General features: G+C 42.0%; 1 protein-coding gene across 1 annotated transcript in view; it reads right to left on the reverse strand.

Annotated features, from left to right (window-relative positions):
- The window catches only part of GRTP1 (growth hormone regulated TBC protein 1), a 54689-nt gene extending 37155 nt beyond the window's left edge, over nucleotides 1-17534 (reverse strand). Inside the window, exons 1-5 of the mRNA XM_075850296.1 lie at nucleotides 17428-17534; nucleotides 14471-14544; nucleotides 9367-9518; nucleotides 6301-6462; nucleotides 5324-5448 (exon numbers count right to left, since the gene is read on the reverse strand). Coding sequence (XP_075706411.1) covers nucleotides 5324-5448; nucleotides 6301-6462; nucleotides 9367-9518; nucleotides 14471-14511 — 480 coding nt within the window. The 5' untranslated portion in view covers nucleotides 14512-14544; nucleotides 17428-17534. The remainder of the gene's footprint in view (nucleotides 1-5323; nucleotides 5449-6300; nucleotides 6463-9366; nucleotides 9519-14470; nucleotides 14545-17427) is intronic.
- Between the last annotated feature and the right edge of the window lie 812 nt (nucleotides 17535-18346).

Here is an 18346-nt window from a genome sequence, read left to right on the forward strand (position 1 = left end):
TTTTAGACCCTCAGTATAAAAGCAAACTGGGGGAGTTTTTTCCACCTTCTGAGAGGGAGGCAAAATTGGCTTATTATCGAGAGAAACGATGCATCCAGCTTGCCACGGCTTTCAAAAGGCAGCAACCTGCTGTAAGTAAGCATGTCTGACGGGGGGGGGGGGCACTTTCTGCTCCACGCTTAGCCAACGCTCCACTGCCTTTGCCAGCACTACCACTGTAACAGGTAGCAGCAGCATAATCAGCAGCCTTTTCAGTTTGGAGAACATGATGACAAAAATTTTTACATTCAACAGGCCGTCCTGACACACATCACCAAAGGGATGTTCACCACCACCTGAACAAGCAGGTTCAGTCCTGGACTGTGTTCTTTCTCCGGAAGATACCCTGAGACCAGACACCATGAAATTCTTGGTCAGCAGATTGGACCATTGCCAGGAACTGGCCCAGTTTTGCCTGGGTCCACTATCTTGTTCACCATCCAGTGTAGCGTCAGAGAGGGTAATCAGCGCGGCAGGTGGTGTCGTCAGCTCTAAGCAAAAAAGATTGTCCGCCAAAAGCGTGGAAAAACTCACGTTTGTTAAAATAAATCAGGAATGGATTGGTGACGATTTTAAAAACCCTGTGCCTGATGCCACTGACTAGATCGGTCACTGCTGTCATTAACTCGCTACTGCTACCACTAGTCCACCAGCTCTACGGTCGACTAACTACTACTACCACTATTATTTCACCACCCCTGAAACTGCCTGCTCCTACCAGGCCTACGCAACAACAGATGTCCTGTCCATTGTTTTATATTCTGCCACCCCTGCTGCTGCTACCACCAGGCCTACACAACAACCAAAAGGTCAACCAGATGATCCCAAAGAAGGAATTTTCTTTCACCATTTCATTTGTAAAAAAGCCATTTCTCCTTTACTTTCCAGGATGTCAATCTTGTTGCTACTCCCCAAAACGGGATAATTTTTTGACGGCTTGTAAAAAGCCATTGCTTCTTCACTTTCCAGGCACAAAACCTGTTGCTACTCTTAGGCCCCATGCACATGACCGTAAAAAACGGACTCATTCACTTTAGTTGAACCCGGACACCTTTCCGTAGCACTACAGAAGGGTGTCCGTGCCGTGGAAATGTTCCGGGAATTATGGAACATGTCCGTTCTTTCGCATTTTGCGGGCCGTGCTCCCATGCTTTGTATAGGAGCACGGCCCGAAAATGCGGCTGTCAGTCGGCGGCCGGCCGTGCCTGCAATCGCGGGCCATGATTGCGGGCACGGTCGTGTGCATGGGGCCTTAGGCCTCATGCACATGACCGTATCCGCAAATACGTTTCCGTATTGCTTTATAGTCATCAGCAAATCATCAGCAACATACCCATTTCTGCTGAATGGTATCCGCAAATACGGTCCGTAGTGCATCCGTATTACATCCGTATATACGGATCCGCAAAAAAAGGAGGTCTGGTTGATGGGAAAATCCCCTTTGTGTCGCTTAGCAACACTTCTGTATTTTGGATAGCTATACCTGTATTTGCGGACGAACCTCCGCAGCCATCCGCAATTTTGGCTCCCCCCATAGACTGCTATGGAGGAGTCCCTGCCGCAATTGCGGACCAAGAACAGACATGCTTCATAATTCCCGGCACAGTTCTGCGGAACGGACACTCATCCGTAGCAATACTGAAAGGTGTCCACAGTCAATAGAAGTGAATGGGTCCGTTTTTGCGGACCGCAATTGCGGTCCGCAAAAATGGAGGCATTTTACGGTCGTGTGCATGGGGCCTTAGGCCTCATGCACACGACCGTGCTCGTAATTACGACTCATAATTCCGAGAACGGGTGGGCACGGCCGGCCGGCCGCTTTTGCGAGCCGTGCTCCCATTATAAAGTATAGGAGCACGGCTCGTAAAATGAAAAAATAGAACATGTGAGAAAACGGGAAGGTACCCGTGACTAACAGAAGTCTAACAGAAGTCTATGGGCCCGTTATTGCGGGTCGTAATTACGACCCGCAATAACGGGTGTTTTTACGGTCGTGTGCATGAGGCCTTAAGCAGTGATAATTTTTGGACCACTTGGAAAAAGCCATTGCTTCTTTAGTTTCAACCGTATATGTATAACAACCAGCAGGCATCTACCACCACCAAGAAGGGCTAACTTTTGGACTTTTTTTTTTTTAAAAAAGCAAAAAATATCCGCTAGCGCAGTGTTTTTAAACAAGCTGTTTGTTACCACCGGCTACCATCCGTTTACCTATAGCCATAAACGTTGCCGTAGCTTTGACATTAACTTTGCCATAAAAACAGCTCAAAAGTACTTATCTAAGGCCTTATTTACCCGACCGTGTGCGTTTTGCGCACACAAAAAACGCTGCATTTTTGCGCGTTGCAGTTCCGTGTGTCATAAGAGTTTGCTGCGTGGCTGCGTGATTTTCACGCATATGCCATCCTTATGACACGCGGTTTTGATGTTTAGAAAAAGAAATGAAGGAAGTGCTTTTATTTTTTCCTTCATTTCTTTATCTACTGTTGCGCGAATCACGCGCGACACATGGAAGTGCTTCCCTGTGCTGCGCGTGATTTTCACGCACCCATTGACTTCAATGGGTGCGAGATGTGCGAAAAACGCCCAAGTATAGGACATGTCGTGAGTTTCGTGAAAATCACGGAATGTCTGAACGGCCCCATTGACCAACATAGGTCCGTGCGACGCGCCTGATTTTCAGGCGCCTATCACGGACGTTAAATACGTTAGTGAGAATAAGGCCTAAGAGGGTTATACATGGCCTTTAGAACGCTTAGGCAGTGGTGTACACGAGTTTTAGGGCTGTTGGTGAAATTCGGGTTCAATTCGAACTAATTCGGTCCGAACCAAACTTTTTGCCGTAATTTCACGAACCGGCCGAACAGATAGTTTCGCAAGTTCGCTTATCTCTAGATATGGTTATAAAGGAAACCAAGTATATGTTGCAATATGGGAAATATCTCCTGATTATGAAATACATAAATGTCCTCATGTGGGAAGGGGTGTTAAGGGGTTGTCTCAACAAGACACATTGGTGGCATATTGCTACCATATACCACCAATGCCCGGTAGTGGCGCTCTGACTGCTGTGACCCCTGGTGATCACTATGACAAACTAGAAGCGGTTCAGAAAAGCACTGTGCCAGTTTGTCTTCGGTCAGCTCCGCATAGTTGTCCATTGACTAGAATATGGAATTACTACCGGGAAGTAGACCTTGGAAATTTACAGTGACGGAAATATATTACAAAAAGTATATTCTTTATCATAACTATGTAACTAGTACATTTACTAAATTGTACACTATACAAACAACACGTAATAGAATATATAATTCACTATTGTATGGGTTGTGTGCGGATGAAAATACAATTACACTGGCATTCAATTTTCAGTGGTTTATGTCGTTTTCCAAAAGACTTCATTGAGATACTTTGCACGGTCTGGTTCCCACTGCATGGAAGAATTCAAGCAAGCAATGCTTGCCAACTTTGCAACTGCATCCATAGCGACAGAATGCCGCTGAGCTCCTGAACAGAAAGGAACAGGGTATTCATCAAGAGAAACTTCACCACCCACCCTGCCAGCATACTAGATTATTTCTGCAGGGGTGGCCAGAGCAAATACTACTTGCTAGACAGGCTAGACATTTTTCTTGGCATTGGGTACTTACAGACTGTCTGATGCCACAAAAGGTTAAACGTGCTGAGACATATCTTATTACATATAAAATAAATTACAATGTACTGAGTAAGGAGCCTATAACCAGTTCTAACATATGCTTCATGGAATAAGAAGCAATTGTCTATGAAATAAGAGCAGCAGTCATTTCCCCTGGGAAGTACTTTTCTTGCCCCTCTTAATTTCTATTACTGGTAGCTCAGTCTATACCAAAATTCTGCTCCTGGTTTTTATGTAGGTCTTGTGAGATACAAATTATTCCCTAGTCCTGTTGTTGCTGGTCACAATTTCCATCTTCTGGCTTGCCTGCTTACACTTTGATACTGCATCTGGTTATCCATGGCTGTATATCCAACGATGGTAGGTTCATATCTGCTAATGTTCCAGTGAGGCTGTATCCATGCCACCTCAAATGGCACACCAGGTTACTCTGCACTGAGCGGACTATGCCCCAAAGGCTGAAACTGCTTTGTCCAGAGTTGGAAATACCCGATTGGTAAATATCCAAGTCATGGTTAAAAGACTCCTTTTTGATTGAGATATTGGATTTTCATTACGATTTACTAATCCTATGAAGTTTTAGGTCTGCAGAAAGGTAAGAATCAGGGCAAGGAGATAGCAGACCACTAAACACCAGGGACTATCACAGACACTAAGCCACTAACACTGGGGTATGCCTGAAACACAAATCACTGTACCCCAGGGACTGCCTGGGCACAAAAACATTGAATCCCACAGAAAGTAAAATATGTTAGAACGTACCGCTCATGTAATGGCTGTTTATGTGCCCAAAACCAAAAAACACCCCTGACCAAGACTGAATAGTGTTAATCACTAGTACGATCGTCTCCCACAGCAGCTAGCCTGCAGGCAAAAGAGTAGTCAAAAATATTGGGACTAAGTACACTAAAATAGTTGTTGGAAATTCACACACTGTCGCAATGCACCGGTCTAACTTCCAAAATTTGCACCTGGATGTCTCCCAGTCCCATTTCTCAGATTCTTAGTGACAACAGCCATGAAGCTGCCATTTTTTATATGTAGCAAAAAGGCGGCCATGGGTTTATAGAAACGATTGCATTTTATTTTTCCATACTAAAGTAATAACATGGTTGATAAATATCCGAGTAATGATTTTATTATAATATTCCCAAAAACCAATGTTGTAAGGGCCATTATGAATAGCAGTTGCAGCTTGGTTTAGTGCCACTAGAGCTTTCAACCTGCAGATATCACAATAAACATTATGTAATGGTCAACAATAAATAGACAATGTAGAAAACGTTGCACTGCAAAATTGAAGATATGATCACTTCTGGAACGCGGCTTCCGTTTATAACAGAAACCACGACAAGGTGCCAGTGCGGTCAGGTTCCATCGTGGTGACGGTTTTGAATGTGTAGAATAGCTGTATAATATGCTGCATGCCCTGCTATTCTCCCTGTCTAATCCGACGGGATCTGTGATGGTGACTCCAAATGCAGTCTCTGATGCAAATGTGAACAGAGCCTTACATGTGAACAAATAGATGTCCCCAATATATACACACCTTTTATTTAACGATTTGCATGCAAAAAAATCCCCTAGAGAAAGTCCAACATTGCATAAAGAATCTAGACCTACCTGACAATAGCCCACGCCTTTATCATGTTGGCCATAAGCCACTAAAACATTGTGTAAAGTCTGCTGTAAACATGGACTTGCATTTTTACGGAACTTCACATTATCGGGAAAAGTTCTGTTCAAATCTGAAAAAAACAAACAAAAATTTGATGTTGAGAATGTGACATATCCTGTGGAATCTCTCATTAAAAAGACATTGCTAAATCCTACATTACTGTACGAACTGTGGAATAAATTAGGTTAGTTTTACAATTGTGTTTCTTAAAAAAAAAACAACATAGAAAAAGAAACATCATCGAATTCCATTCCTTTTCTAGGAGACTAAAACTATTGCCATAGTAAATCAGTCTTTATAGGTTCCGTCACGACCACTTATGATATGTGCCCTGTGACTACTTAGTGCTCTAATTTTTAAAGAGTTCACAGTTAAATCAGGATGGCACAACCCTTTCCAGTTTCTGGGCCACTTTGTAATCCCCAATAAACATTAGGATGCTCTTACAGGATCATCTTATGGGAACACCATGTTTTGTTCTTCTAAATCATTGCGTCCTATGCACCAGCAGATGAGAAGCAAAAGTGTCTGTAACTCGATGGGACACTGTAGCCCTGCTTTTATGTAAAAACAACATGTTGGCTGACCCATAACTTATGGGCAATAGAATTGCAAGTCCTTTTCTCTTGAAAAAGGTGACAGCAAAGTTTAGTAAAACAATTTCATGGAGGTCAAAACCCCTTTTTCAGACACGTTAAAATAGTTGTTTGATGGAAAAAGTCATGAATGGGTTTGTGTTGAATGCCAAGTATCGTCAAATGTATTGAAGGCCAGTCTCTCCTCGTCTGCGGATTCCTGCCAATATTTCGGTGTTCGGAAACGAGCTCATCAGGCAACAAAATAGTATGTTTTATAGTACAGGCCAGTTTTGTAGGTCATGAAAATATCAAATTAAAACGCACATATAAAAAAGGAAAATTACCTGTGACAACTGAATCCACAAGCTTTGTATTTTTCTGTCCTTCCAATAATACACTGTGATAATATCCTAGATTCCTCTCCATCTGGTCCTGTGCTCCACTCACAATCATCCACACATATGAGCGATGTTCATTAGGAATCCCCTTCCTAATATATCTCTTCACTAAAACAATAAGACAGAGCAATAAGGGTTTATTCCGTAATTCAAAAATAATAAACACAAGCAAAGCGTCACAAGTATTGCCCTCTCTCTTCATATGGCACACAATATCATGTGTATAGTCAAGATCAGAAGCTCCACTTATAAAAAATCTTATTGTGGAAGTGGTTGCCAAATTACCACTCCTCTATGGGAGATACGGAGACAGCCAAGAAAGAGATATTGCCCCATCAAATGGATTTCCTGGTCTGCATGGTAGGCAAAGAATTAGGAGAAGATTTTTTTTAGCCTTTGGTTTTATATGGAACAAAACAAAGAAACTAGAAGATACCATGTATATTGTTGTTAATTCATAATATATATGCAGCTCTGACCCGTCAAGGCATGGACTCCACAACCCTGTCCTGTGGTATCTGGCACCAAGACGCTAGCAGCAGATCCTTTAAAGCGTACCTAACTTTTCAGGTGCCTTTTTAGAATAAGCAGTCATATGTATGTACACGATTTCTGGCCATCATTTGATGTTATTTAGCAGTTTTTCCTCTGAAGGCTCTAATTCTTTGTGGGTATCTCACTCTACTCCCTCCTCCCCAGACTTCTATGGGCAGTGTGTCTCTGTCTCCTCTCTTTACTCCCTCCTTCCCTCTCCATAGACTTCAATAGGAAGTGTCTGTGCCTCCACTCTCTGCTCCCTCCTCCCCTGTCCGTAGAGCTTTATTGGCAGTGTTTGTGTGTCTCTCTCCCTGCTACCTCCTCCTGTTTCCCTCTCCATTAACGTTTATGGCTCCTGCAGTCAGTCTCCTCTTCTCTGTAACTTTTTATTAAACAGATCTGTAGGATCTGACATTTAGATCAGCATTTACAGAACAGTGAACTTAACATTTGCTTCTATAAAAAGAGCATCTGACCGTTATACAGTGGGTGCACCTGCTGGCACAAAGGGCGAACGTGAGGGCTACTTCCGAGTCTAATTAGGCAAAAGAATCCCTCACTGGAGCCCTTTCAGCCAAATGCTTCCACTTGAAGACGACACAGGGAATCTTACCCCCTCTGATCGGAAGATAGGGTTGGCCATTTAATGGGTGATGGTGCTACCATTTAGCAGTGATGCTGATAAGACACATTATAAAACAAAAGATCTATCAGGTGACTATAACTTCTTATAAGAGCATATTGTGCTATAAAAGATTTTGCTAGGAATTTCAATACACTAATGTTATAAACAAACAGAAGTTATGTCGTGCCAAGTTATGCAAATTACATTGCAACAACTTATACAGAAGTCAATGCCAACAAGCAAACAATGTATCCTTTAAGACCAGGAATTCTCAAACTCTGATCAACAATTCTCTAATACACTTAGTGGCATGTTTAGGCTTAGTGCACACCACATTATTTGCCACCGATTTTGACACAGAAGCCATGTCAGAATCCGCTCCAAAAAAATGCCTTAAATCTCCCTCCTTTGATTTGAATGGAAGGTAGATGCGATTTTTTTTCTCCCGGGCTGTTATTGTCTGCTCACAGGAAAAAAAAAAAAAAAAAAGCGCTGTGCCTCATCATCTCGAGGCAGCCGCTTGTTTGGAGCATTTTTTGATGCAGTATTTGCATTTGCTAAAATGTAAAAAAATAAATAAATAAAAAAAAACACACCAAAAATAAAGCGTAAAAGAAATAATAATTACATAGAAAGTTTGTATTTCAAAGTCTGACTCACAAATTCGGAAGGAATTTTGAGCCAGATTTATGTGTACACATTTGGGGGCCTTTGTTAGGCCTCCGGCTCACCTGGCAACTCATCGGTGGCCTGCGGTCGCATTTGTAGGATGCCGAAGTTTGAACCACTTAGATGCCGCAGTCGCTATTGACAGCGGCATCTAAGGGGTTAAACAGTCGCGATCCAAGTAAACTTCAATTGCGATTGTTAGAGCAGGAGCCTGGCTGTCATCAGACAGCTGAGCACCCGCTCCAGCCTGCACAGGACACCCGTGCAGGACTTCGACTAGGCTGCCAAGAAAAGGTGGCAGCCTAGCCCAAGGCCAGTTAGTGACCCCCATGAAAAGGCGGATTGGTGATCACCAACAGGTTATTCAAACATCCCCTAATACACTAGTGGCCACTTTATTAGGACAACCTACAGTACTTAATACTTTATTGGGCCATCTTTTGCCCATGTATGTATTGTACATTGGGAGGTTGAGACCTAAGTTCTTGATTCAGATTATCTGTTATATGACGCACTTTTGCATGTCTGTTTTTCTGTACAATTCTAACCACCCTCCGCTTAGTTCCAGCATCCAATAGGTATTTATGATGTGTGTCCAGTCCCTATTTATTGTCTTATGGTCCACTCTAGAACATTTGCCAAGTGCAGTGGCTTTACTCTTGCTCGGATCAGTAATTATTCACAATCATCTCATGTTCATCAAAAAACCTGACCAAAACCTGCACGTGTACAGGCAGCCTTATATCTCCCAGGGATCTGACAACAGCAACATCTGCATAATATTAATAAAATGTTCTACTGATCATAATAAACTGCCCACGGAGTGTAGAATGGTATCAGAGCTGTTTTTAGCAAGAGTCATTCTAACATTAAATTCCCTGCAGGCATTGTGAGAACCATTCAGGTATAATATATTCTCTGCAGTCTGTATTCTGTATATGGCATTCTGACAATAATATCGGCTTCTGTAAAGTGCCAGGATTCTTCTGGTGTCACCCGCAGACAGGCTGTGAGGAAACGGATCTCCCACAGCTATGATTTTAATAACATTACATTAGGGAACGGTCATAATACCAGCAATTATGATCTGAAGCCTCTTTACTATAAGTGTTTATTGCAATGACTGCATACATCTCGATTATATATAGTTCATTTGAGAGCTTTTTATTTCTACAATTTACCTTTCAGGCTCTTCTCTACTGCTGTGGATTTCTGCATCATTTTAGACCATTTCAGAGCTCTTCTTGTAAGAATGGTCATGTATCGGGAATAAAAGTCTTCATAAAAATCATAATCAAATCCGTCTGGTCTTTCAAATCCATAAGTATCGACCCTAGTATTGAAACACACAGACTTTATTACATAGGAGCATCCAATTGCATGCGGTTTTAAAAAAGGTACCTTTTTATTCTAATCTTGGAAAAAAAACAAAAAATCTCTCAACAGGATGCAAAAATATGATGTGAACCTAGCCTCATTTTCGCCCACCTATAAGTTTATGCAAGGACCGCGGGCAAAAAAACCTTACGTCACAAACGATTCCGCAGCTTATTTCTGGCTCCCACTAATTCAATGGGGAGGTCAGAGACGGACACCACGGCAAAAAAGGGAATGCAGCTTTTTTTTCCCCACGAGCGGCCAAAAGCCACCTGGGAAAAAAACGCCTCCGCTTCCCATTGAAATCAATGGGAGGCGATTTTGGCAGTTTTTGGCTCGGATTCAGACGCGCCAAAAAACTCTGAACTGACCCGGTTTCATAGGAAGGTGCAGTAAAGATCTCTAGATTTCTGTGCCTAAATATGACCATGTGCACAGGCACCTAAAGTTTTCAGCTTGTCACTCCTAGCCAATGTAAAATTAGTCATAAATACAACATGTTCAGACTGAATGATTTTTACAACTTGAATATCATAGTGGTTAGTATCAGGTCCTTATTAACAGACCTTGTAAATTGTTTAGAAAAGGAAAAAAAAAAGTTTATCGTTTATATTTGCAGATGATACTTTATTACGAATGGTAATTAACCCAGAAAAAATGACATTACAGCACAGAAGAAGGTAGAGAATTTGGAAGGATAACATACTGTGTGGTGCCATAGGCTTCCTTATGCCGCCGTATAACACCTCTGTTTGGCACAGTATTCTCCCCTAAAAGCAATACTTCCAATGCAATGCAAGCAAATCTACTGGAATCAGTTACAAAAACCTCCTTGTACCGCTTTGTGAAATCAGAGGCGCACAGAGGGACAGTACAAGGAAACACATTTCGATGGGTGCTGTATTTGTGACCGGGTGATATGGATCCTGGATATCGCCGTGTTCATAAAGCCTTTGCTTTACGCCCTGCAAATCACGAGCCGCGCACATGGCCACGTGCATTCATTTCAATGAACCCGGACTGCAAAATGCGGCAGTAATAAAGACATCTTGTTGTGGTCCAGACTCCCGGCAATGCACGGTTGTGTGCATGGGTCCACAGAAATTAATGGGACCGCAATTCACCCGCAGATTTTCGGGTGAATTGCGGCCGCAAAAACACGTTCGTGTGCATGAGTAAGTCAAAGTTACATATTGAAGAGTAACTGCACTTTTATCAAACTCTTGATATGTCACAGAGACATATAAGAAGTTTCGATTGGTGGAGTCTGGGTGCGGAGACCCCCACTGTCGCTGAAACAAAAGGTGTTGGCCCTGTTCACACAGAGTTTTTCTACACATTTTTTGATGTGGAAACTGTTTCGGAAACCACGCCAAAAAACGCCTTCAATTGATTTCAGAGGCGGAGGCGTTTTTTCCCTGCGAGCGGTAAAAAACACTTGCGGGAAAAAAAGCGACATGCCCCATCTTCAGGCGTTTACGTCTCTAACCTCTCATTGACATCAATGACAGGCAGAGAAAGCGTTTTTTCACTGCGTTTTTTGCCCGCGGTGCTCAATGGCCACGGGCAAAAAACTTCACGAAAAAAGCATCAAACAGCGTGCAGGCAGGTCAAAATCTGCCTCAAAATTCCAGATGGAATTTTGAGGCAGATTTTTCTGTCTGCAAAAAACTCAGTGTGAACATTAAAGTGCTCAACTGAGCGCCCTGCATCATTGATTGTGATCAGTGCTCCTTGTTAGGCTGAAGACAACTCACATGGAAAATTTATTTGGGATATTAGGTCACTAGAGACTGAAATGCAGCAGTCAGAGTCAAGCAGAACACTGGAAAACCAGCACAGTACAGGTTTGGGCACCCACGTATGTTTCCAATTATGTTTATTTTTGCACATCAACCCGCTGCAAAAAAGAACTCTCAGGCAGTATAAAAGTGTCAACATCATGCTAAATATCACATGCTTTATATAGTGAACACTTCAGCGTCCCTCCTTGAATTGCGATGACAAAGCTTTCACTGGTGTTTAACAAAAAGTGTCAATTTTCTTCCCACAACCAATCAGATGACTTTATTATAATCCTTCTCTGGAAGAAAGAAAAAAGTGATCTGATTGGTTTCTGTGGGCAACACAAACTTTTTGTTAGAACCGTTTTTGTTGCTGGGGGCCACAGTCCGCTGAGACAAATTCTCAGTAATACATAGTTGATGGTCTATACGTCCATACTGCAGAAGTAGAATGCAGAGCTCTTGAACGCTGCCATGTAGGGGGCCTTAGTGTAATGTCTATTGTACAGCTATAACACTTGTATAACTTCTAGCTAAACATCCGGTATATACAAGTGTACAATTGCATACATCTGCCATTGACACCCATTGGGAAAAAAAAAAAATGTTAACCGTACGGCTGATGTGATTTATCTGGATTTTGCTAAAGAATTTGATTGTAAAATTTTACTGGAAGGACTTCATAAGCTGTGAAACCTCGGGAAAAGGGTAGCAGATGAAATTTAAAGTAATGCATCCAGGCCGCAATAATAGTATTACTGTATGTGTAGAATATATATTGGAATAAAACTGGGGATAACAAAACAAAAGGACCTGGTTAAGGTGCACAGCTCGTTAGAAGACACAGCTCTGATACACATACTGTAGTGAGCCGCACACCCGTGTGTCCATCACATGACCATGGACAGAATTTTATCCACTGGAAGTAAACAATGAATGTTACTACTGAATAACAACATGCAGAGATTTTGAAAACCATGAGGATTTACGGTAATACAGAAAGTATATTGTAAAATTGAATAACTTTTAATTATACAAAAAATATTAAATTTGCTAAATCCAGACAACCCCTTTAAATGGGACACATACTATGTAAATTTAGCTGTGCTAACCAATATAGAACCAAAGCCAAATGTCTGCATGATACACAGGATAACTGCAAGGTTTCAGTTAGTACACCTGGCATACGTAATTGCTGAAGCGGACCAGCTGACGTCAGTCTCTCATCTTACTGACTAAACCATTCGCTACAAATATAATTGAAGGCACCAAAGCATTATACGCTGTTGAAACGGAGGACAAAGTCTACAGAAGGTGCTGAAGCAGCAAGGGAAATCATTAAAAGAGTGTTCCCAACATAGACAGTTATGGCATAGCCACAGGATGAGCCATAAATGTCTGATATATACATGGACTTGGGCTGCGTCATCATGCTTGGATATGGTCAAAGAACTGCTTGGTGACTCACAACAGATATTTACGGCATATACACAGGATATTCCATAAATGTATGACAGATGCGGGTCGCACCTCAAGAACGGGAGTCCCCCAACCACGTTTCTGCCTGGTGAGGTGGCCGCTGGATTTAGGCGGTGAAGGTGGTAGGGTTTCCAGAAACAACCAAGCTACGATCTTTCGGTAACACCCATAGAAATTAATAGGAGTTACTAAAACACGCACCACAGATGATGCAGACCTTTTTAAAAAGGATGAGGGCATTCCATGTCAATTGGTGGTGTACATGATCACCCTAAGGCCCCATGCACACGAATGTATTTTTCATCCGTAATTACGGACCTATTTATTTCTATGGGCTACGGACACCTTTCTGTATTTTTACGGATGGGTGTCCGTTCCGTAGAAATGATCAGTAAAATATAGAACATGTCCTATTCTTGTCGGTAATATGGGCATGGTCTCCCCATAGAAGTCCATGGGCGCTTCGGTATTTACGTACGGCTACAGATGTGCACAGGTAGCCGTCCGTAATTGCAGAAGCGTTGCTAGGCAACACCAGGTTTGCAGATGTTGCACACCATTTGTGATTTTCTTTTCGGATCCGTATATACGGATGCACTACGGACCATATTTGCAGATACTGTTCCGTATATATGCGAATGACTATGGATTCGTATTTACGGATGGATGAAAATACAGTCATCAAAAAGAGGTTCTGCAGCAGTTGAGGTATGTATTGTAAGGAATAACGAAGTTCCGGGACCTGTATACATGGACTCCGGCTGCGTCATCATGCTTTGATATGGTCAAAGAACTGCTTGGTGACTCACAACAGATATTTACGGCAAATACACAGGATACCCCAAAAATGTCTGAGAGAGGCGGGTCCCACACCTATCAGACATTTATGGCATATGCCGTGGACAACTCCTGTAATGTTCTTATTTACAGTAGGCGACGGGGGGGGGGGGGGGGGGGGAACGACGACGACGAATATTATCCCATATATAATATATTTCTCCCATTGAACTTTGAATGATCCTATAATAATCCATATAATAATTATCAGAATACAGGCCACCATAAAAGGGGACTAAAGTTGGGGATTATATTAGAGAATAGAGTAAAATGGAACTCTCTTACTTCTGTACTGCTGTTTCCCATACATGTGGTGCAGATATCAATGTGTGGCTATGTTTTAAAAGAGATCAGATCCTATAACTTGAACCACATGAGAGGAAATGGTCAACAGAGCAGACCCCCTGTGTAGTTCACGCTAGACGACAAGTAAGGGCATACACAAATTCAGTGTTTGACAGCTTCCATTCCACTATTCTAGAATTAAGAACTTTTTTTTTACGAAAGTTACACCATATATTTACAACTCAGCAAAAATTCACATTTTCACACTACAGATTTCCAACACAGACACAACTATCATTGTGAAATACGTCAGCTCTGTACGCAAGCCCTGACATTGACAGGAATACTACCTGACTACTCAGTAACAGGTACAGGCGTCATAAATGGGTGGGACAGGGTTTTTCCCCATACATACGTGTGAACCAGGAAACACTGCGGATAAAACAACACAGCCGCCCAACCTACAAGTCAACAACACATCACACTGCTACATTTACTGGCACTAGAAAAGTATAGGAATTACCTGGGTATTCGGTCCTTCGCCATATCATTATGTCCGTCCATTGATAGGAATATTCAAGCAACGAAACCAGATTACTAAAAGATACAACGACATCTTAGTTCTATATACATCTCATAGTCTTTACAATAATGCACTTATTGCCTATAGCCGGGCACTTGTAGCAATGTGGGGAACTCTATACAATGGGATGAACATTTTATACATAGTGCTCATAATGTTTACCATATTTTACAATTACTTTTGTGGAACATAATGTAAGATGTGATCGTTTTTCTTTGTCATTACAAAACGGGTATGGCTAGAAAGTCAGACGTAATACACCACTCCTTCGTGCCGAGAAAAAGGAGCACCCGATTGTCAGGCTCGCCTTGTCATAGTTACATCACAGAGTACGTCATTTTCAGTGACAATAAGTTTGGAACTTTACATAAACCTTTAAGAGAGTCTCAGCGGTGATGCTGCCATGAACGGCATGTGACTGCGGTCGACAGCGATTGGCTGCAGCGGCACGTGACCAATGAACGGCATGTGACTGCGGTCGACAGTGATTGGCTGCAGCGGCACGTGACCAATGAACGGCATGTGACTGCGGTCGAGAGTGATTGGCTGCAACGGCATGTGACCGCTGCAGGAGCTTCCTGGACCGGAGCGGCAGGGGGGGGGAGGGGGAGGGGGAGGAGGTCACTGTACTGGTAGTTTATTGTTTTATAGAATTCCCTGCCCTAGAAAAGATTTTTTTTAAAGTCCCAGATAACCTCTTTTGGGCCAGGAACACACAAACTGTTTTGATGCAATTTTTGGTTCCGTTTTTTTGAGCCAAACGCAGGACATGCATTAGTCTTTTCTTTATATCTCTAGTTCCTTTCGGTTCCACATCTGGCTTTGGCTCAAAAAACTGAGACAAAAATTGCACTAAAAACTGCATCAAAACGGTGTGTGTGTGATCCTAGCCTACGGGGATATTAAGTTGACAGGTTATGTTCACACACAGTGGTTTAAGACGTAATTCGGGCGTTTTACACCTCAAATTATGCCTGAAAAAACGCCCCTAATACGCCTACAAACATCTGCCCATTGCTTTCAATGGGGATTACGATGTTCTGTTCCCACGAGCCTTTATTTTACATGTCGCTGTCAAAATACGGCGCGTAAAATGACGGCTCGTCAAAAGAAGTGCAGGACACTTTTTGGGAAGTTTTTCATTGACCCTATTGAAAAACAGCTCCAAAAACGGCCGTAAAAAACACTTGTTAAAAAAACGTCTGAAAATCAGGAGCTGTTTTCGCCTGTGAACATACCCTTAGGGCTCATGCACATAACCATATTACAGACCTGCACTGCCCATAGAGAACCTTGCATTTATAATCAGAGACTTTCTTCCTCAACACCGGCGTGCATATATATATATATATATATATATATATATATATCTCAAAACGGTGGAGGTCGGTGGGGTATGGAACAGGCACATAAGCTAAGCCCTCTCCATAGAACGAGCATGTCAGCTATGTGTATCATCCGACACTTCAGCGTAACGAGCGGGATCCCGCTCACTTAACCCCATAGATGCTGCTGTCAAAAGCGACCGCGGCATCTAAGCCGTTAGAAACAGGGGGCATTCCATCGGGCGACCCGTGACACGATCGCGGGGTGCCGATGGTTGGCATGGCAGCCTGATGAAGGCCCCCCAGGTCTGCCATCTTTGTACTGAGACTGTCAGTATAACTATATACTGTAATACATTAGTATTGCAGTATATCATGCAAGCGATCCAACAATCGCTGGTTCAAAATCCCCTAGGAGGAATAGTTAAAAAAAAAAAAAGTTAAATAAAGGATTTTTTATATAATAAAGTAGTAAAACATAAAACTATATAAATTTGGTATCGCTGTAATCATATTAACCAGCAGAATAAAGGTAACATGCCATTATTACCACGCAGCGAACGCCGTAAAAACAGAGTGCACGAAAAATAGCGGAATTGCTGTTTTTTTCCTATTCCACGCCACAAATAAACTTTTTCCAATTTACCACTACATTATACGTACAATAAATGATGCCGTGAAAACCTACAACTCGTCCCACAAAAAACAAGCCCTCATACGGCAATATTGATGTACAAAAAAAAAAAAGATGTAATGGCTTTTGGAAGGTGGGGAGGAAAACATGAAAGTGAAAATATGAAAAAATGGCTGCAGCGGGAAAGGGTTAAGGATTAATACTGAATCGGTCCTAAAACAAATACCCTATTATGGCGGAATCCTTTTAGATGGGCACAGAGTGCCTACGGGTCCGGAATATGCCCCACTTGTATAAGTGACAGCACTAATAATGCTCTACCGTCTAAAGACAAACCTGTATCTCATTCATTATTACTTGACAAATATTTACCGTCATGTATACAGCGTCGTATGTTACATTATACCATAAAAAATGTTTATCAAGGTCAGTTTTTGGACTTTTTTTTTTTTTTTTTTACATTTTAACAAATAATAATATCAAATGTATAAACTAAAGATGAAAAGAAACATACAATGTTGTTACATATAATATACACACACACACATATATATATATATACACACACACACACACACACACATATATATATACACACACACACACGATGAATTTAGTTCTACACATTAGTTTACATGTATACCAAGGAAATATCATCTGTATACAGCCATGCAAGCGTAATTTTTTCCTATCCAAATAATCACTTTTCTCCACATAGGGTTAAATAAGCAGCTACAGTAACCCCAGCACTGTATAACGAGTGCCCCAGATAAAAGCCGCAACATGAGCTCTGCCCCGCGCCCTGGATTAGCTCGTGTCTTCTCAAGTCCTGGAGCGGCTCTGCACCTGTCCCCGTACACTGACAGTAGCGCGGCCGGTCACAGAAGTTTCTAGTCGGACGACCACTCTTTGCTGACAGACAATATAATAACTTTTACCTGCTGTGAGATGAGGCGCTACCGTTCACACGCTGCGGCGATCACCTTCAGATCCATAGCCCCTCCAGAACCCTGCACTTTAATCCCGCTCGTACACTACGCTCTCCTTTCCACAACGCTGTGTCAATCATCCGACTAGAGGCGGAGTCTGTAGTCGGTCCAGAAAGGAGGCGGGGCTTGTAGCCGCTGCCGCCCGGGAGGCGGGATAATCTATAATAAGCCGGTTGAGCAGTGGAGTGACAGGTTGTAGATGAAGAGGTCAGACGTGTAATGACGTTCTATGAAGTAATGTGACCCAGCCTTTATTCCTAAGGAAAAACAGTGTAACGTGCTGTTCAAACATCGCGGAGTGACCTTAGTATATTGAATGTCTATGGTATGGTTTGTTATTCCCAGCAATTGTTCACTATTATCTGCCGCTTTCATAGGCCCCGGTGTCTTTAGCCGATAAATATTTATCAGGCTATTTTAACCCCATAATGTCCAGCCTATTTTAACCTTTTAATGACCAAGCTATTTTTGACGGTTTTTCCATCGTCGCATTCCAAGAGCTATAACCTTTTTATTTTTGCGTCGACATAGCTGTATAAGGTCTTGTTTTTTGCGGAACAAGTTGTATTTTTTAATAGCACCATTTTGGGGTACATATGTTTTATTCATTAACTTTTATTAACTTTTTTTGGGGGGAATAGAAAAAAACCAGAACTTTTGCCACACTTTTTTGCGTCCTAAATTTACGCCGTTTACCGTGTGGTATAAATAACACAATAACTTTATTCAGCGGGTTGTTATGATTGCAACGATACCAAATTTGTATAGATTTTGTATGTTTTACTACTTTCACAGTAAAAACACTTTTTTTTTTTTCAAAATTTTTTTTTTTTTGTGTCTCCATATTTGAAGAGCCGTAACTTTTTTA

This window comes from Rhinoderma darwinii, chromosome 2 (genome assembly GCF_050947455.1).
Source record: "Rhinoderma darwinii isolate aRhiDar2 chromosome 2, aRhiDar2.hap1, whole genome shotgun sequence".
Classification (NCBI taxonomy): domain Eukaryota; kingdom Metazoa; phylum Chordata; class Amphibia; order Anura; family Rhinodermatidae; genus Rhinoderma; species Rhinoderma darwinii.